Source organism: Chrysemys picta, chromosome 3 (genome assembly GCF_011386835.1).
Source record: "Chrysemys picta bellii isolate R12L10 chromosome 3, ASM1138683v2, whole genome shotgun sequence".
Taxonomy (NCBI): Eukaryota; Metazoa; Chordata; order Testudines; family Emydidae; genus Chrysemys; species Chrysemys picta.
The window spans coordinates 133,441,785-133,462,691 of NC_088793.1; the positions used below are offsets into that span (position 1 = coordinate 133,441,785).

At 45.1% G+C, this 20,907-nt stretch overlaps 1 protein-coding gene and 1 long non-coding RNA gene across 4 annotated transcripts in view; one reads left to right on the top strand and one right to left on the bottom strand.

The window, feature by feature from the left end:
- LOC122173517 (uncharacterized) overlaps positions 1 to 20,907 on the bottom strand; it is a 223,762-nt gene that overhangs the window by 132,710 nt on the left and 70,145 nt on the right. The window lies entirely within an intron of this gene.
- LOC135982422 (uncharacterized) lies at positions 1,926 to 7,899 on the top strand. The gene is made up of 2 exons (XM_065589044.1): positions 1,926 to 6,350; positions 7,291 to 7,899. The coding sequence occupies exons 1-2, from the start codon at positions 5,819 to 5,821 to the stop codon at positions 7,788 to 7,790; spliced, it is 1,032 nt and encodes a 343-aa protein (XP_065445116.1). The 5' UTR covers positions 1,926 to 5,818; the 3' UTR covers positions 7,791 to 7,899.

Below are 20,907 nucleotides of genomic sequence, written 5' to 3' on the forward strand. Positions count from 1 at the left end.
GATCCAGCATGTATTCTGACAGCATCTTCAGGGCCAGGACAGGGAGCTGTGAGACAGGCCCTGCTTAGTGCAGACAGTCTGGGGCTCCTCACTTTGTTCAGCATGAATATTGGAAGACTTCCTTTCTCACACTGGTCCACCTGCCCCTGAATTACACCATGGAGAAGGAGGCAGAAATAAGAGGGAAAGGAAGTAAAATAAAGGCAATTACTGTCCTTATCTGCACAGCCAGTGTTGCCAAGCATACAAGCACAAAATCCAACTGCTGCCAGCTTGCAGGCAAACAAGAAATCAAACGCCTTTGTTCCATGACTGCTAAGCCCTCTGTATTGCATTTCATATGCCCATTGTTTGTGGATCTATTAGGGAGGAAAGTACAAATCACAGTTAAGCAACGTGTATTTTTTTCTTCTCACTGTTCTCCTTTCATCCCCTCTCCCTTTTCTGTCTGATTTTGTGTTTTATTACTCCTGTTTCCTATTGGCAATGGTGTTGGGTAGTTATAGTTAATATTTGATCCAAGGCCAGGCAGGCACTTTGGGGAGATTTATAATTAGTTCAGGTACCAGAGCAGCTCCATTAGTGGGTATTTTACAGGTTGGGTTATTACATTATTTGGGCTACATTGTAGCTCCTAAGGCTCTGCCTGAACCGGGACGCACTGTGCTTTTGCAAAGAGACTGCCCAGCAGTGGGAGTCAAGCCCTCCCAACCCTTCTGGCAGAGTCAGCCAGAATGCCTCAGTGGGTCCCGAGGAAGTGCAGGTCAGAATGAGAATTGTGCCACACTTGAACTCACCAGATCCCAGCTCAGCTGGGGCAGAATGGGCAACCTTATGGCCCGGCCCAAGGAATCAGGTGCTGTTAGACACATGCAGTTCTTGAAGTCAGAGAGGGCAATGCTTTAGAAATTGTGGCACAGGGGCCTATGGGTGGGAAGTCTTTTTGTGTTCCCACCTTGCACATCCGCAGAGGGCCACCTACTCTCCAGTCCTTTTGGGACTGTTTGGTGGCAAGGACCAGAACCCACAGTAAGGGTTTCAATTCTGCGTCTCGTCTACAATTAACTTGTTTTCATATAGTTGCACATTTGGGCCCAATCTTCCTACATTTCCTCAGGCAAAACTCCCCTTGCAATCAAGGAGAGTTTTGCCTGAGGAAGAGCTGCAGGATCATGCCCATTCTGTACTAATATGCTATATTTTAAATGGCCTGGATACATTCCAGTGTACTTTGTGCATTTAATAATATAAAGAATTACAGAATTCCTGCAGAACTGCATCTTTACCATAATACTAGCACCTAGATACCATGATGATTCATGCTGGAAATAATGCCTGGATAGATTAGGCGGATGGAATCCTTAATGCTAGGATTTAACCCGTGTATTAGCAGGACCATGTAAATTGTTGCTCTCTGTATCTGGAATAATTTCCAATTAGAACCAAGAATTTATTTTTTTTATTTCTTTTTTTATTTATTCCTGAAAGTAGTGCCAAAATTCCACTGCCTTCCATGAAGTGGGAGGAGACCTGGAGTTTGCTTCTACATGCATGTGTCCCAGTTTGGAAGGTGCCTGACTGAATATTTAGAAGGGTGTAGCAACAAGATTAAAGGAAATGAATTCTGCAGTTCAAAAAGGGGGTATTTTTATGAACAATTAAATGCATGTATTAATATTTAGTCCTGCCTTGAGTGCAGGGGACTGGGCTAAAGACCTCTTGAGGTCCCTTCCAGTCCTACGATTCTATGATAACTGGAAGCTGATCTAAACTCTTCAACAGCCATCCCAAATGAAACTCTTGTGAGTGTGCTGTACTTGGGTTCCCACCCGCCCACCCCATTTACTAGCAAAAAATGCAATGAGAAACCAAAAATTCACTGGAATGGAATGTATGGTAATTGCAACAATAATACAGTGTACACAGTGAATCTATATAAATCCTGTTCAAACCGCCATTCAGATCCTGGCTTGCCAAACACGGAGGAAAGAATACATGCCCCCAACGGGCATGGCCAGATCCTTCAATTAAAGTGTGCTTGTGAGTCAATTTCCTGTATTTGGCACAAAGATGTGGAAGGACTTCCCCATAGCCTCCAGACCTTTAGTGAGCAATGGCATGCATTTAAATTCTCCTCCCGCCAAAAGTACCATTTTACAGGAGGACAAACAAACCCAGCAGACAGGTGTCCACACCATGATATCTACCAGGTGGCACCCTTCATAGAATCTTAGAATCATAGAATATCAGGGTTGGAAGGGACCTCAGGAGGTCATCTAGTCCAACCCCCTGCTCAAAGCAGGACCAATTCCCAACTAAATCATCCCAGCCAGGGTTTTGTCAAGCCTGACTTTAAAAACGTCTAAGGAAGGAGATTCCACCACCTCCCTAGGTAACCCCTTCCAGTGCTTCACCACCCTCCTAGTGAAAAAGCTTTTCCTAATAACCAACCTATACCTCCCGCAATGCAACTTGAGACCATTACTCCTTGTTCTGTCATCTGGTACCACTGAGAACAGTCTAGATCCATCCTCTTTAGAACCCCCTTTCACGTAGTTGAAAGCAGCTATCAAATCCCACCTCATTCTTCTCTTCTGCAGACTAAACAATCCCAGTTCCCTCAGCCTCTCCTCATAAGTCATGTGTTCCAGCCCCCTAATCATTTTTGTTGCCCTCCGCTGGACTCTTTCCAATTTTTCCACATCCTTCTTGTAGGGTGGGACCCAAAACTGGATACAGTACTCCAGATGAGGCCTCACCAATGTCAAATAGAGGGGAACGATCACGTCCCTCGATCTGCTGGCAATGCCCCGATTTATACAGCCCAAAATGCCATTAGCCTTGTTGGCAACAAGGGCACACTTTTGACTCATATCCAGCTTCTTGTCCACTGTAACCCCTAGGTCCTTTTCTGCAGAACTGCTTCCTAGCCATTCAGTCCCTAGTCTGTAACAGTGCATGGGATTCTTCCGTCCTAAGTGCAGTACTCTGCACTTGTCCTTGTTGAACCTCATCAGATTTCTTTTGGTCCAATCCTCCAATTTGTCTAGGTCCCTCGGTATCCTATCCCTACCCTCCAGCGTATCTACCACTCCTTCCAGTTTAGTGTCATCTGCAAACTTGCTGAGAGTGCAGTCCACGCCATCCTCCAGATCATTAATGAAGATATTGAACAAAACCGGCCCCAGGACCGACCCCTGGAGCACTCCACTTGAAACCGGCTGCCAACTAGACATGGAGCCGTTGATCACTACCCGTTGAGCCCGACAATCTAGCCAGCTTTCTATCCACCTTATAGTCCATTCATCCAGCCCATACTTCTTTAACTTGCTGGCAAGAATACTGTGGGAGACTGTATCAAAAGCTTTGCTAAAGTCAAGGAATAACACATCCACTGCTTTCCCCTCATCCACAGAGTTAGTTATCTGTTACCTTGTTAGTCCTTAGAGGAGTAGCTAAGGATTGAAGGAAGAGGGAAACTGAACTACCCTCAACTTAGAGTTGGTCTCTCAAGAATAGGGTTGAAGCAAGTTAGCTGGATGCATGGTGAGGCTTCTACTACCTTAGTGCTCACTGAAACTCTTCTGTGGACAGAGCACTTCTGTCTCCAGGGCTATGAACCTGGTACCTGTCATAAGCACTCAGGTAACTGAAAAAGAAAACCCATAGCCTTTCCCCATTCCAAAATGTTTACTGAAACGATCTAGAACTTTTCTAAAAAAGATACAGCGTTCATAACGCCTCAAAAAGCTCAATATTCTCTAAAATTAAAAAATAGCTAGCACTCTTCTTTTAACACATCTTTAGATTGATGATTTATTTTTCTATAACTCCTGAATTTCAAAGGTTTCTAAATGGAGAAGAGCTTCGTGCCAACAGGAGAGGAAGCAGAGAAGAATTGCTCCAGCAACTGGAAAGCTCACCACATACAACACAAAGCAAACACTTTGCTCTCCCAAATAGATGGAAAGAGAACCTTGTCCACTCCACTGTTCAGGGGTAAGCAGACAGCGGAGAAACGAAAGAGGAAGCCGGATGTCTCAGCAGCAAAGAGTCCTGTGGCACCTTATAAACTAACAAACGTGTAGGAGCATGAGCTTTCATGGGTGAATACCCATTTGTCTCAGACTCCCTCAACCCCTGATGTTCTAAGGAACAGTGGAATGTGCTGATAGCATTTTACTTCTTTGAAACAGTGACTGAAGAGAAAGGGGATTCTGAAACCTCTTCAAAAAGAGCTCACTTTGGCTCTGCTGGCCACGCCTCAAAAATCTGCCTTCTTTGCACAGGAGAGAGTAGAGGCAGGCAGTTCTTGAGAAATGGTCAGCCTTAGATTCAAGAGTTTCCAGGAATAAGCAAAGAATAGGACACATGGAACCCGAGCTTAAAAGAACAAAGGATGTCCAAACTCACATATTCACTTAGCGAAAGCAGTTCTTAGCAGGAGAAGAAATTAGATGCACTTGGGAACCAAGACAGGGTTCAAAATATCCCTATCCTTAATACATCAGTGATACTGATTCTGAGGCCAGGGAAAAACTCAACCCTGAACTCCTGAAATTGGACACTATGGGTAAAATCCTGTCCCTATTAAAATCAAAAGTTAAACTCTCACAGACTTCAATGGGGCCAGAATTTCACCATACATTTTATACACACCCACCCACCCACATTATATGAAATATACACATATTCTATATCACATGGGCTCGCTGTTGCACACGAAGAAAAAAAAAAGTGGAAGGCAGTGTAAGCACATTGTGACTGTTGGGAAGACATGCTGTGGTGGTGTTCATTTTGGCCAATGCAAGATGTGGATAGCGAGGTAGCTTGGGGAGAGTTGGACATTGGTATTGTCCTGAAATTCCTGGAAGAAGGGATTAACCTGCACATTGTTTGAGCATCTCATTTCAGGACTGGTACAAATGTGCAAGTAAAGCAAGTTACAATTAGAATAAACCTAGACTCAGCGCCACTGATTTTCTCCTCCACCGGGAAGCCACAAATAGAATATGGAGATGGATTATAGGATCCCTACATGCAAAAAAAAACAGGAAGACAGGCAATTGAGGCAATGCAAATCCTGCCATCAGACATGCCCCGCTTCCCACACTGGATATAGAATCATAGAAATGTAGGGCTGGGAGGGACCTGGAGCAGGGGCCTTGGAACAATTTTTATAGCGGGGGTGCTGAGAGCCAGTGAACAAAATTGCACACTCTGTATATGCTGGAAAGCACTTCAAACCAGGGAGTGCTGCCGCACCCCATCACCCCTAGCTCCAACCTCACCCCCCCCCCCCCCCGATCTGGAGAGGTCATCAAGTCCAGCTCCCTGTTCTGAGGCAGGGCCAAGTAAACCTAGACAATCCTTGATAGGTGTTTGTCCAACCTGTTCTTAAAAACCTCCAGTGATGGGAATTCCACAACCTCTCTTGGGCCTGGTCTACACTATGAGTTTAATTTGAATTTAGCAACGTTAAATCGAATTAACCCTGCACCCGTCCACACAACGAAGCCATTTATTTCAAAATAAAGAGCTCTTAAAATTGATTTCTGTACTCCTCCCCGACAAGCGGAGTAGCGCCAAAATCGATATTGTCATTTCGAATTAGGGTTAGTGTGGCCGCAATTCGATGGTATTGGCCTCCGGGAGCTATCCCACAGTGCACCATTGTGACCGCTCTGGACAGCAATCTGAACTCGGATGCACTGGCCAGGTAGACAGGAAAAGCCCCGTGAACATTTGAATTTTATTTCCTGTTTGCCCAGCGTGGAGAGCACAGGTGACCACAGACAGCTCATCGGCACAGGTAACCATGCAGGCCGATAATCGAAGAAGAGCACCAGCATGGATCATACGGGAGGTACTGGATCTGATCACTATATGGGGAGAGGATTCAGTGCTAGCACAACTTTGTTCGAAAAGACGAAATGCCAAAACTTTTGAAAAAATCTCCAAGGGCATGAAGGAGAGAGGCCACAATAGGGACTCAGATCAGTGCCGCGTGAAAGTCGAGGAGCTCAGACAAGCCTATCAAAAAACAAAGGAGGCAAACAGTCGCTCCGGGTCAGAGCCGCGGACATGCCGCTTCTACGCCGAGCTGCATGCAATTCTAGGGCGGGCCGCCACCACTACTCCACCTCTGACTGTGGATTCCGAGGCAGGGGTAATCTCATCAGCCACACCTGAGGATTCTGCGGACGGGGAAGAGGAGGAGGAGGAGGACGAGCTTGCGGAGAACACCCAGCACTCCGTTCTCCCCAACAGCCAGGATCTTTTTCTCAGCCTGACTGAAGTACCCTCCCAAGCCAGTATCCAAGACCATGACCCAATAGAAGGGACCTCAGGTGAGTTTACCTTTTAAAATATAAAACTTGTTTTAAAAGCAAGCGTTTTTTAATGATTACTTTGCCCTGAGGACTTGGGATGCATTCACGGCCAGTACAGCTACTGGAAAAGTCTGTTAACGTGTCTGGGGATGGAGCGGAAATCCTCCAGGGACATCTCCACGAAGCTCTCCTGGAGGTACTCCAAAAGCCTTGCCACAAGGTTTCTGGGCAGTGCAGCCTTATTCCGTCCTCCATGGTAGGACACTTGACCACGCCATGCTAGTAGCAAGTAATCTGGTATCATTCATGACAAAACCTGGCAGCGTATGGTCCCGGTGTTTGCTGGCATTCAAGCAACATCTGTTCTTTATCTTGCTGTGTAATCCTCAGGAGATTGATATCACTCATGGTAACCTGGTTGAGATACGGGAATTTAATTAAGGGGACAGAGGTGGCCGTTCCTACTTGGCTGTTTGCCTGTGACTGAAAAGAAATCCTTCCCTGCAGTTAGCCAAGCGCGGGGGGGGGGGGGGGGGAGGAATTGGCCCTGAGCTTTTTGCGTTTGGCTAGCAGGGATCTTCCCTGATACCAGCCACGCGGTGGGGGGAGGGATAAAGTAATCATCCAGAGAATTGGATGGGGGGGGGTTGTTTTCTGCTGCTGAAGGTTAACAGGAAAACCGCAGCACTCAACGGGCTTTGCTTGGTATGTAGGAAAGGAGGGCGCAGAAGCCGAAAGACAATGGCTTACCATGGCCACATGCAAGCCGAATTCTGTTGCCCGGACCTGCGTCTGTGATCTCTAGCAGCAAAGCCACAGGCACTCAATATTAAGAGGAAAAATGCGACCTTGCACAGAAATCACACGTGCTATGTGTTGGTCACCGTGAAAGAGTATAAGCATTGTTCTGTAAAATGTATCTTCTTAAAAAATTCTCTCCTTTTTTCCCTCCCTCCAGCAGCTGCAAATTTTTCAAGCTTCCCTCCTCTGTCCCGAAGGCTATCTCAGATAAGGTGTCGAAAAAAGAGGACGCAAGATGAGATGTTTGCGGAAATCATGGAATCCACCAGCAGTGAAAGAGTTCATCTGAATGAGTGGAAGGACACGGTTTCTAAGTATAGGAAAGATGCCAGTGAACGTGAGGACAGGAGGGACCAACGTGAGGACAGGCGGGACCAATGTGAGGACAGGAGGGACGCTCGAGATGAGAGGTGGTGGCAGGATGCAATGCTGGGGCTGCTGCGTGAGCAAACAGACATGCTCCGGCGTCTGGTGGAGCTTCAGGAATGGCAGCAGGATCACAGACTGGCGCTACAGCCCCTGTATAACCCCCCTCCCTCCTCACCATGTTCCATAGCCTCCTCGCCCAGACGTGTAAGAACGCGGGCGGGGAGGCTCCATGCACCCTCCCATTCCACTCCAGTGGACAGCCCAAGCAAAAGGCTGTCATTTTTTTAACCTTTTTTTAGTGGCCTTATCCTTCCCTCCGATCCTCCTCCCAAACCCCACCCGGGTTCTCTCCCTCTTTTTATAATCAATTAATAAAGAATAAATGATTTTTAAACAATAGTGACTATTTCCTTTGAAAGCAAGCTGTGATTGAAGGGGGAGGAGGGTGGGTTCCTTATAGAGAATGAGTCAATAAATGGGGTGGGGTTTTCATCAAGGAGAAACAAACAGAAATTTCACACTGTAGCCTGGCCAGTCATGAAACTGGTTTTCAAAGCTTCTCTGATGCGCAGCGCTTCCTGGTGTGCTCTTCTAATCGCCCTGGTGTCTGGCTGTGCATAATCAGCAGCCAGGCGATTTGTCTCAGCCTCCCACCCTGCCATAAAGGTCTCCCCCTTACTTTCAAAGAGATTGTGGAGCACACAGCAAGCAGCAACAATAGGGATATTGGTTTGGCTGAGGTCTGAGCGAGTCAGTAACGATCGCCAGCGACCTTTTAAACAGCCAAATGCACATTCTACCACCATTCTGCACTTGCTCAGCCTGTAGTTGAACAGCTCCTGACTCCTGTCCAGGCTGCTTGTGTATGGCTTCATGAGCCATGGCATTAAGGGGTAGGCTGGGTCCCCAAGGATAATTATTCACATTTCAACATCCCCACCAGTTATTTTCTGGTCCGGGAAGTAAGTCCCTTGCTGCAGCCGTTTAAACAGAGTAGTGCTCCTGAAGACACGAGCATCATGAACCCTTCCCAGCCAGCCCATGTTGATGTTGGTGAAACGTCCCTTGTGATCCACCAGTGCTTGCAGCACCATTGAAAAGTACCCCTTGCGGTTTATGTACTGGGTATCCTGGTGCTCCGGTGCCAAGATAGGAATATGGTTCCATCTATTGCCCCACCACAGTTAGGGAATCCCATTGCAGCAAAGCCATTCACTATGACTTGCACATTTCCCAGAGTCACTACCTTTCGTAGCAGCAGCTCAGTGATTGCTTTGGCTACTTGCATCACAGCAGCCCCCACAGTAGATTTGCCCACTCCAAACTGATTCCTGACTGACCGGTAGCTGTCTGGCGTTGCAAGCTTCCACAGGGCTATCGCCACTCACTTCTCAACTGTGAGGGCTGCTCTCATCTTGGTATTCTGGCGCTTCAGGGCAGGGGACAGCAAGTCACAAAGTTCCATGAAAGTGCCCTTACGCATACGAAAGTTTCGCAGCCACTGGGAATCGTCCCACACCTGCAACACCATGCGGTCCCACCAGTCTGTGCTTGTTTCCCAGGCCCAGAATCGGCGTTCCACGGATAGAACCTGCCCCGTTAACAACATGATCTCCAAAGCACCGAGGCCCGCGGTTTGAGAGAATTCTGTGTCCATGTCCTCATCACTCTTGTCGCTGCGCTGCCGCCTCCTCCTCGCCTCGTTTTTCTGGTCCTGGTTCAGCATAAACTGCACGAGAATGCGCGAGGTGTTTACAATGTTCATGACTGCTGTCTTGAGCTGAGCGGGCTCCGTGCTTGCCATGGTATGGACTCTGCAGTGTTCACCCAGGAAAAAAGGCGCGAAATGGTTGTCTGCCGTTGCTTTCATGGAGGGAGGGGTGAGGCTGTACCCAGAACCACCTGCGATAATGTTTTTTGCCCCATCAGGCACTGGGATCTCAACCCAGAATTCCAATGGGCGGGGGAGACTGCGGGAACTATGGAATTGCTATGGGATAACTACAAACAGTGCAACGCTCCGGAAATCGACACTAGCCCCGGTACATGGATGCACACCGCCGAATTAATGTGCTTAGTGTGGCCGCATACATTCGACTTTATACAATCTGTTTCCAAAATTCGAATTCTGTAAATTTGGATTCATCCCGTAGTGTAGACATACCCTTGGAAGCCTATTCCAGAACTTAACTACCCTTACAGTTAGAAAGCTTTTCCTAATATCTAATCTAAATCTCCCTTGCTGCAGATTAAGCCCATTATTTCTTGTCCTACTGATCTCTGTCCTCTTTATAACAGCCCTTAATATATTTGAAGACTTATCAAGTCCCCCCTCAGTCTTCTTTTCTCAAGACCAGTTTTTGTAACCTTTCATCATAGGTCAGGTTTTCTAAACCTTATCATTATTTTTGTCACTCTCGTCTGGACTCCCTCCAATTTGTCCACGTCTTTCCTCAAATGAATCCTATATAAAAGTGAATCCTAAAAGCAGCTAAACCATAGGGATGATCACTTGCCAATTCCATATCATATTGTCCCACACACTTCAGAAAGAGTTTGTACCTCTTAAACAGGCATATGAAAAGGCAGGAGTGGAAACCTATTACTCCTAGCAAAATTCTGCATTTGTCAAGAAAAAACTATCTTCAGGGACAAGTCCAGTTAATGCCTTGCTGGAAAAAAAATTTAAAAAAAATCTTTCAAGCCAACCAGCCCACCTCTTCTGAATTCTCAGAAGGAAGAGGAAGATGGCTCATATGTGTACATTTTAATTGCCGTCCCACTTAAGGGAATCTGGATCCAAAATGTGTTTTATTTGCTACGTCCCTTATCCTCATTTAACTGTGGATTGACTTACAGTCTATCCTGCACTGAAGTGCCTTTTTGTCTCTTTTTTAATTGCTTATAGCTATATTAAGATGACAGTGCACACAGTAAAGACCATTAGGAGAACTTTCCTAGGCCTTGAGACAAGACTTAATATCTTAAAGATTTTAGTTTAATATATGACCCAGTGTACTGAAACAAGCTAAATGCCTCCTTTTGGGGCATGAATCGTCATTAAGTTAGCTAATTAATTATGGTTTATAACATAGGGATTTGACCTGTGTATAACTGTTGTAGCTCATTTACTGTCCCAGTCTTTATCTCAGTCTTATTTTATTTTACATAAAATTCAAAATTATTTTTTGGAAAAAAAAAGTTTACTAATCCATTGGATTTGGGAATCATTTCTTCTCTGGTAGCCATTTTGGTTACACACTAGAACCTCGGAGTTACGAACAGCTCGGGAATGGAGGTTATTCATAACTCTGAAATGTTCGTAACTCTGAACAAAACATTATGGTTGTTCTTTCAAAAGTTTACAAGTGAACACTCACTTAATACAGCTTTGAAACGTTACTATGCCAAAGAAAAATGCTTCTTTTAAAGTTAACCATCTTAATTTAAATGAAACAAGCTCAGGAACAGTTTCCTTACTTTGTCAAATCTTTTTTTTAAACTTTCCCTTTATTTTGTAGTAGTTTACATTTAACACAGTACTGTACTGTATTTTTTTTTGGTCTCTGCTGCTGCCTGATTGGACACTTCCAGTTCCACATGAGGGTGTGGTTGACTGGTCAGTTTTTAACTCTGGTGTTCATAACCCTGAGGTTCTACTGTAAGTACTACTGTCTGTTAACGTGCACCAATACCATCACAGAATCAAAGTAAATGTAAAAGTTCCCCCAAGCCAATCGCTCATTGGGATAACACAGTTAAGGCACATCCATTTCGTAGCCAACGATACACAAGGGAGTGCTATGGCCAGCATCATATCCAACCACTTTTAGCTGCCCTAACCCGATGGAACCGTACCCATTTTTCAGCTGAGTAAACTGGAGGCGGCCTTTCAATGTAAGATCAAGCAAGAGTCAAACCCACAACCTTCAGGTACCAATCAGTTTAACCAGGGCTATACTGCCAACTACCAACTCCCCTGGAACCAAACAGTTATGCCTTTGTAGACATTGGTTCTGAGATGCTGTGCAGTCTCAGAGAAGGGGACTGCTTGCCAGTAGACCTAAGTTCCAGTTCCAGTTCTCTCACTGACTCACTGGTTTACTTGGAAGAAGATACAACCTCTCTGCTCTTCAGTTTCCTTAAGGTTCACTCCATTTTTGCTGTGTTATTATTAGCTACTAAACACAAACATTCAAAACACTGCAGACACAATCTAGCCAGTTTTGATATTGCACAAATGGAAGAAATTAGTAAAGTACCTGTTGGCACTTAACCAAGTCAATAATGGAGGTAGATTAAGCAATACACACACCTGGTGTCAGAAGTATAAGATATTCTTTCTTTAGTAATTAGACAGCAATTATGAAGTTAACAGCAACTTCAGAAAGGATACATATTTCACAATATAATTGTATTCTCAGTCTGTCAGAAACAGCCACACCAAAACAAGATACAGCTCTGAAACTGAATTGTCACCTCCCCTCGAGGCACAATTGCTCAAAATAACCTTGCTAGGGTGGGGGCTTTTACTCTGTCATAATTAAATCGGTACTTATTAGCAGAGTGTAGTTGAAGCTGGTACTTTAATGTGACTAGCTACCTTACAGACATTTAGCATGAAAGCCAAAATGAGGTGAGGAGTTTTGGTATTGGATTACCGAAAGCACAGTTTTGCAAAACCAGAGGCAGTTCAGAGCCAGGTTTCAGTATATTCAAGCCAACAAAGTTAGGAGCTGGATGGTTTGGATTAAAAGGTTCTGATTTTGTCATCTCTATAGCGGTCAAACCAGGGTGATTTAGGTCCCAATTCTGTTTTATCCAAACCACCAAAGAGGAAGGAAGGAAGGGGGAAATATAAAAGGGTCCAATTTGGACCCATCTCTAAATTTAAGATAAACCAAATTCAGACATGAGATGAGCAGGCATAACCCTTCTGAAGTTAATGGGAGATGTGACTGCTTCTGCTAAGGCTGACTTTGGCCCAATATATATATATATTTTAATCTCTTGCCTAGTCTGAGAGAGAAAATCTGCCTTGCTCCATGTACACAATATACACCAGCGCTAAACTAATCGGGTGTTTATTTCCATTCATTACAAGTGGTAATAAGGACTAAGGAGAATACTAATAGATTTTAAAGTCAGATATAGCTGTTATCACCTGATCTGACCTGCGTAAAACAGGCCATAAAATTTCACACTGACTCCTGCAGCAAGCCCATTATTAAGCTCCATTTCAGTCTCTTTTTCATGGCTCCTCTTGGCCTTCATTTCCTTTGAGAAGTGAAACCTGTTGTGGTTTACTTTGATAAAGGTAGAGTAAGTTGTTCAGTGTTTTCAGGCAGTAAGGTCGTTTTGTTATCTCTTGCCACATCCCTAGCGATGCTGAAAAGGTGGCATTGTGGTTTGATGGCTAAGATATTAGATCACCTCTTGGTAGAATAATGTATTATCTATTTATTTATATAGATAATTAATTCTCATAATTGCCCTGTGGAAATTGAAAAATCAAGTATTATTCTCATTTTCCAGATAGGCAAAATAAGACACAGTATGGTTTAGGGAGCTGTCCAAGGCTACAGAGTGAGTCAATGAAAAAAGCATCTATACCACCAAAGCCGAAGATTTACACGTCTTAAGCAGTGCTCTCATCAGAAGGTCCAATGCCTATTGAAAGATCAATTGGCAGAGGCCTGGCCACAGATTTAGAGAAGACAAGGCCTCCCCACTGGCTCACCAGAGTGAGCAGCTGAGAAACATGTAGTGGGCACTGAGGGGGAGAGAAAGAGTAAAAAGGCAGTAGAGAAGTATCATGCCCCTACTCTTCCTTGCTCTAACTCTATCCTCCCCCATCTTTCTTTTCCTCTTCCTTTATCCTTTCTGCTTCTACATCCTCAGCCCTCCTCTACCATGTCACACCCCAAATAATTTTAAAAATTAATTTTACACAAGAAAATTAACTAAAGTATCTGTATATGTGTTTCTAGTTCTGGTGTCTACAACTCAAGGAGGATGTTGATAAACTGGAGAGAGTTCAGAGAAGAGCCACGAGAATGATCAAAGGATTAGAAAACATGCCTTATAATGCTAGGCTCATGGAGGTCAATCTACTAACCTTAACAAAGAGAAGGCTGAGGGGTGACTTGATTACAGTATGTAAGTACCTACATGTGGAACCCATATGTGATAATGGGCTCTTCAGTCTAGCAGAAAAAGGTATAACATGGTCCAGGGACTGGAAGTTGAAGCTAGATACATTCAGACTGGAAATAAGACACACATTTTTAACAGTGATGGTAAATAATGATTGGAACCATTTACGAGAGCTTGTGGTGGAGTCTCCATCACTGAATCTTTAAATCAAGATTGGATTTTTTTCTAAAAGATCTGCTTAGGAATTTGGGGCGGAGGGAAAGTTCTATGGCCTGTCTTGTACAGGAGGTCAGACTAGATGATCACAGTGATCCCTTTTGGCCTTGGAATCTATGAATCAATATACATATGTTTTGTGTGTGTGCAGACGCACGCACGTGCATATGTTATCTACGCAGGCACACATATATATAAAATCCCCAAGAAGCATGCAAAATAGGTAAATAAAATGGCTACAGTGTCTTATTGCTATAATTCTTATTCTCCCTTTCTGCTATGCTCCTGCTGTCTGACTTCCTTTGTTATGTTTTATCTGTGCTTAGATTATAACATCTTTGGGGCAGGGACTGCTTCTTTTATACGTTCCAGTGATTTGTTTATCAGATTGTAGGCACTCAAATCACTCTAAGAGGAGCATACTACACTATTGTGTTTTATGATAAGCTTCTGGCAGTGAGAATCTTTAAAAGCAGAGATCTAAAGGGATAGACAACATGTGGTCTTCAAATTCTGCCATCTCAATGAATTTTGCATTCTCCTCTGTCTTCTTTATGCTATTCCCTTCAAGTGAACCACTATGCTGCAGACACAGGCAGAAGGTGGGTACAAGACACAATTTCTGAGGGATTAAATGGCATAGAGCAGTACAGTTAGAAGGCATATCATAAATGGCTTCCCCATGGGTGCTGAGGGTGATCTAGCCATGTTCTCCGAGTTGCCTACAGCTGAGACTTGAGCATGACCTCAGGGCAAACTCCAACAAATTAAGAGGGCATGTGAAAATTGCCTAGTTCCTTTCCTCCAGCCTCAATCCATCACATTCTTTACCTCATCAATAGCATCTATTAGCCTTGGCCCAAATCAGTCACTTCCCTACTCCCACCCTGTATTCTTAGTCTCGTGCAGGCCTTTGGGCCTGAGCAGGGGGACCATATTTCAAAACTGAACACCCTGAATACACTTCCTCTCTCACATTCCTACTCTTTAATATATCTATTCTATTGGCCAGAAAGATAGTGAGAATGATTCTATAGCCTGGGCACTTACCTGGTGGGGGGCATCCAAGTTCCAACTCCTGCTCCAATTAATATTTAATTATTTATACACAGAGGAACTGCTCCAGTAAGAGAGATTGAGAGAGACCTACTCCAGTATATCCCACAGCAAGGTACTCACTTGCAGTGCGGGAGACCCAAATTCAAATGAGACATAGTGGGGACTTGGCTCCAGTAGACCACATCCTAGGTGAGTGCTTTATCTCTGGGGCATAAGGGGGGCATCCCCATCTCCTCTGGAGATTTTCTGAATGGGGTTGACAAATGTCCTTTACTTTCCATAGAAAAGCAGTTAAAAATGCCCAGAATTGGAACTAAATATTTTGTTCAGGGTTGAACAAAACATTTTATTTGACCTGAAATTATTTTTTTTCCAGTTTTTTGTTTTGCTAAAAACCAAATTTGCATTTCAGGTCTATTTGAGATCATCTCCTCTTCCCTCCCACCCCCACCCCCGCTCCAGCTGACCAGCAAACCAAATGATTATTCATACAGCTCTGCTTATCATGGATACCTTCCGAACAATAATAATTTGCTGCCCTTTCCTGGGGTTTATAACATTTAAATACATGGAAGATGGCATTCTTTTTCTTGTCATATCTTGCTGCAGTTTCTAAATGGCAGGGTACCAAAGGTGGTTGCTGGATTTTTTTTTTCCCTTTAGCTAAAATAGATGACAGGTTTTTGGATGTGCCTACCATGTTTGTAGAAGCCAATCATAATGCGGAATGGGGAGAGCAAATTGGCCCAAAGCAACAAAGAATGAGATGTGGGCCAAATTCATTCCTGAAGTAACTCATCGGAGTTGTAACAAGGAAGAATTTTCCCCACTATGTGGGTAAGGCTTCCATCATCAATAGCTTTGACAATATTAGCTCCCTCATCAGAAATATCAAATCTATCTCCAGAGCACAGCTGACTAGAAATCTGCTCCCAGTTTCTAATGCAAACTGTCGGAAGTGGATTGCGTGGAGGTTTTTTTGTTTTGTTCTCTCTCTCTCTCTCTCTCTTTTTTTTTTTTTAAATCAAAGTACTTCTTGAAGAAATGTTCTGTTATTTTAGGGAACTTGAGTGCCTTCCGTTAAAAGAGGAGAGAGCTCTCCAGTTACATTGAAACAATCTGGTTTAGAACAAGCACACATCAGCTGTGGTATTCATTTCCCCTGCAACAGCGTGTCTGAGTCAAGCAGGAGAAATGACAACTTATTTCCAGTGAAGGGTGAAAATGTGACTTCTTCAGATGCTTCCATGCTCCACATAAAGATTTATGCAGCCTCAACATCACAGCTGCATTTGCCTCAAAAGAGGAATTGATATGGCCCAAAAGGGCACTTTGTAGTAGCCCCTGCACCACACCCTTTGCTATTTTAAAAATGCGTTAAAGTGAAGAGCATACTGGGTAGAACGGATAACCCACCTCTTTGAAAGGGTATGGCATAGGGTTACCATACATCCGTTTTTTCCCCGGACATGTCCAGCTTTTTGGTAATCAAACCCCCGTCCAGGGGGAATTGCCAAAAAGTCGAACATGTCCGGGAAAAATACCGCCAGCCGGGCACTTCCCCTCCCGCGGCTGCTGTGCTCCCTACCTTGACTCTTCTGCTCTGTTTATAGCCGAGCTGCCCGAGCGCTACCGGCTTCAGGCAGCCCCCATGCCTCTGGACCCTGAGCCGCTGGCCGGGCACTTCCCCTCCCGGGCTCTGGGGGCGCAGGGTCCAGAGGCATAGGGGCTGCCCGAAGCCGGTAGTGCTCGGTGCTTACAGAGCCCAGGAGTTCAGGGAGCACAGCAGCCGCTGGAGCCCGGGAGGGGAAGTGCCCAGCCAGGGGCGCAGGGTCTGGAGGCATGGGGGCTGCCCAAAGCCCGAGCGCTACCAGCTTCACGGTTTGCCGGGCAGCCTCCAGACCCCGTGTCCCTGGCTGGGCGCTTCCCCTCCCAGGCTCCAGCTGCACTGGGGAAGCGCCAGCCGGGGGCGCAGGGTCTGGGGGCTGCCCTGCAAACCGTGAAGCCGGTAGCGCTCGGGCAGCCCTTTTCACGTGGCTGGGAGGGAGGAGGGGGAATGCGGGGCGCTCAAGGGAGGGGGCGGAGTTAGGGCGGGGACTTTGGGGAAGGGGCGGAGTTGTGCGGGGCCGGGGGTGGGAAAGGGGCAGGGCCAGGGCCCTGTGGAGTGTCCTCTTTTTTTATTTTTTAAATATGGTAACCCTAGTATGGCATGCACAGCAACTACCTCAGATGGAGGGTCTGAAAAATGAGAAATGGAGAGACAAGAGTATCTGCCAAACCAAGACCCCAGATGGATCCAAACAGCCCAGAACATGGGTGGGGAGAGGGCTCAGAATGTGAATCTGGATCTCAGTTTAACACCCGATCTGTCCCTCCCTCTGTAAAGGGCCATGCCAAAATCACAGACCCAAACACACCAAAAGTTAGGGAAGTTTATTATTAGTTATTTGTAATTGAAATCTGGATCTGAATTGTGCAGCTGGGGCCTACTATAAACAATGCAAACAATAGAGAGACAAGGTGGATGAGGTAATATCTTTTATTGGACCACCTTCTGTTGGTGAGAGAGACAAGCTTTCCTGAAGAAGAGCTCTGTGTAAGCTTGAAAGCTTGTCTCTCTCACCAACAGAAGGTGATCCAGTAAAAATATTACCTCACCCACCTTGTCTCTCTAATATCCTGGGACCAGCATGGATACAACAACCCTGCATAATGCACAAACTGCAATTTCAGAAGGTCAAGCCAGTTGTGGGCACTCCCTGGAGAACGTTTCCCAAGATACCAAGTAACCAGGCTGGCAGTTTATGAAAGATGTAAACCTGCTCTCAACTGCCTCATGCCAAATCAAAGGAGGCTGTACTATGTACTCTCACATGCCCTCATCCCAGTACTGAGAAATGAGCAAGTGACCCCATTTACCTCTCACCATGAAGAAACACAGAAGCAAGTGATGTGTTGTCACCATCCATTTAGAAATACAGGTCTCATCCAGGATGAATGGTGAAACTGGTCTGTTAACTATTATCAATTAGCAATTTGCTATTTGCTTGAGGTAGTTTCCACAGTTATCAGTATAAATATTATAGTAGTACCAATCAACCACCACAAAGACTGTGCAGAACACCTAGCAGTATGGGGCCCCATACACTTAGTAAGACAGGCTCTGCCTGGAAGAGCTTATAGATTAAGACAAGATGTGGGGATGGGGGAGGAGGAAATACTATTAATCCCACTTTACAGATGGGAAACTTAGGCACAGAGAGGTTAAGTTACTTGCCTAAGGTCAGACAGGAATTCTGTTGCAAACCTGTGAACGGAACCCCATTCTCACATCCTAAATCACATCCTAACTACAAGACCACCCTTCCTGTGCTAGATGCCATACAAACGCCAAAGAAGGTACAGTCCCTGCCCCAAAGAGCTTACCACCTAAAAACCAACAAGAGCTTGACATCTAAAAATATGAGAGGAAAAACATCTAATTCCAACCACATGATGTCAGTTTCCTGCCATTCTCTTGGTCAACGTGGCATGTGTATCTGTGACGAGAAGATCGTATGATACATCTCATGTGTGGTTGCCCATTGTGACTAAGCCTCGCTGTTCTCTCTGCCATACCACAGCTAATTTGAGGCCTGAGGTGGCCCAACTGGCCTATCACCGCCACCCATTGCTCTTTTAGTTAGAGCCCAACTTCTTTGGGCCTGTCTTCTGTCTCTAAGTAGAACAACAGAATCAGAAATGTAGAGCTGCAAGGGACCACAGGAGGTCATCTAGCCCGTCCCCCACACTGTTAAGGGATACCTAGACCATCCCTGACAGGTATTTGTCTAACCTGTTCTTAAAAACCACCTGCGACAAGGATTCTACAACCTCCCTAGGTAACCTGTTCCAGTGCTTAAATATCCTTATAGGTAAAACATTTTTCCTAATATCTAACCTGAATCTCCTTTGCCACAAACTAACCCGATTACTTCTTGTCCTACCCTTGGCAGACACGGAGAACAATTGATCATCAGGTTCTTATAACAACCTTTTACATACTTGAAGACTTATGTCCCCTCCTTAGATGTAATTTCCAGCTTTCTGATCAAGCTAGTGTGCAAAAACTAGAGGTATAGCCCTCACAGCGCAAGCAGCAGGATGGGCTAGCCACCTGAGTACAATGACATCTGAAATTCTGGGTACATACTCCGGTGGCCATCCTCTCATTCACACCGCTGCAGTGCTGCTACACTGCTATTTTTAGTGCATTAGCGCAATCAGAGCTAGCGCTGGTAAGTCTACCCAAGCTGGCAATTACGCCTCCAGCTCCACTGTGGACATACCCTTGGGTCTTCTCTTCTCTAGAATAATGCCCAGTTCTTTCCTCATAGATCCTGTTTTCTAAATCTCTGCTCATTTTTGTTGCTCTCGGTGCTCTCTGCAATTTGCTCACATCTTTCCGAAAGTGTGGCACCCAGAATTGGACACCGTACTTCAGCTGAGGCCTCACCAGTGCCAAGCAGAGCAGAACAATTGCCCCCGGTGGCTTACATTTGACATTCTTGTCAGCACATCCCAGAATGACATTTGCCTTTTTTCCAGCTGCATCACATAGTTGACTCATATTCAGTTTGTGATTCACCATGACCCCCAGATGTTTTTCAGCAGTTGCAGAAATAAGGAGGGAAAGTAAAAGGTGAAAAAGACTGCAAAAAATCTCACAAAAATTATAAAAAGGATCATTTTTTAATATGCAGGGGAGGGAGGACAGAGAATAATTAAAATATAATTGCTTTTTTTTAAAGTTCAGTATTTTATCCAAAATATTTTGTCAGAAAAATAATTTAAAACACAGTAAAATCTATAATTGCTTGATTAGCTGTGTCCTATTTATTGTTTGAGGGGGCACTGGGTTGGGAACAGAGCTGAAACCACCCAAATGCTGTCTGAGCCATTCTCAGACCTGCTGGCTGAGGAGAGTGGTGGTGGACAACAGGAGGGAAAAGCATTGTGGGATGTAGCTGAGAGGACTGTCTGCACCAGTACAGCTACAACACCCAGTTGTGGAGAAGCATCTCAAGTCTTGCCCAGAGCGGATGCAGTCATTGAGTGGGGTTTTCAAAAGCACTCAGCACTGACATAAAACTGATCCCACAGAAGTCAGTAAGACTTCTTTTGATTTCAATGAGCACAGAACCAGGCCAATGCCGAGTGTTTTTGAAAAATCTCACCCACAGTGGTTAATGAGAACACATGGGAACATTCAAGCCCTTTGTGTGTGTGGACGCAAACATCCAGCTTCCTTGTTGCGATGAGCCTTGTGCAGGTATTGACAGCTATACCTATCTCATAGAGCTGGAAGGGACCCCTGAAAGGTCATCGAGTCCAGCCCTCTGCCTTCACTAGGCAGGACAAGTACTGATTTTGCCCCAGATCCCTAGGTGGCCTCCTCAAGGATTGAACTCACAACCCTGGGTTTAGCAGGCCAATGCTCAATCCACTGAGCTATCCCTCCCCCGCAGCTGTGCAAAGTGAGGGCAAGGTGTGTGTAAATGGTTACCTTCTGATTTTGTAGTGTTTTTACACACACTTTACTCTGGTGTTTATGACTACACAAGATGTAGAGCAAAAGAGAACTTGGCCCAGTTTTTTTTAAAATAAGAATTCCGGGTGCTTTGATGGGTACTGCAAGTGCCTGCATTCTCCAGTATAGATGGGATTACAGAGTGCTAAAATGTGTCCCATAGCCACATATCATGTTTAATATGCAGGTGCAGCCTATGTGTCCCATCATGCACTGCTCTCTTGATAAGAGTGATCTTTCACATTGGTGTAATGATTCAACAAGGTCATGCATTCAGATTAGCACCCAGTGGAGAAGTCTGCTCTGACTGCACCACTTAGGTAGTGTGACAAAGTTCCTCCTCTATCTTGGTGGGTCCTGCGCTTATTGGCAGATTTTCTTGCCTCAGAGATTCACCATGTGGGT

Excerpts from the sequence above, each read along its gene's own strand:
- LOC135982422 (XM_065589044.1), top strand. The coding sequence starts at position 5,819 with ATGCAGGCCGATAATCGAAGAAGAGCACCAGCATGGATCATACGGGAG. Across the intron at positions 6,351-7,290 it reads CCCAATAGAAGGGACCTCAG|CAGCTGCAAATTTTTCAAGC; the intron begins GTGAGTTTACCT and ends CCCTCCCTCCAG.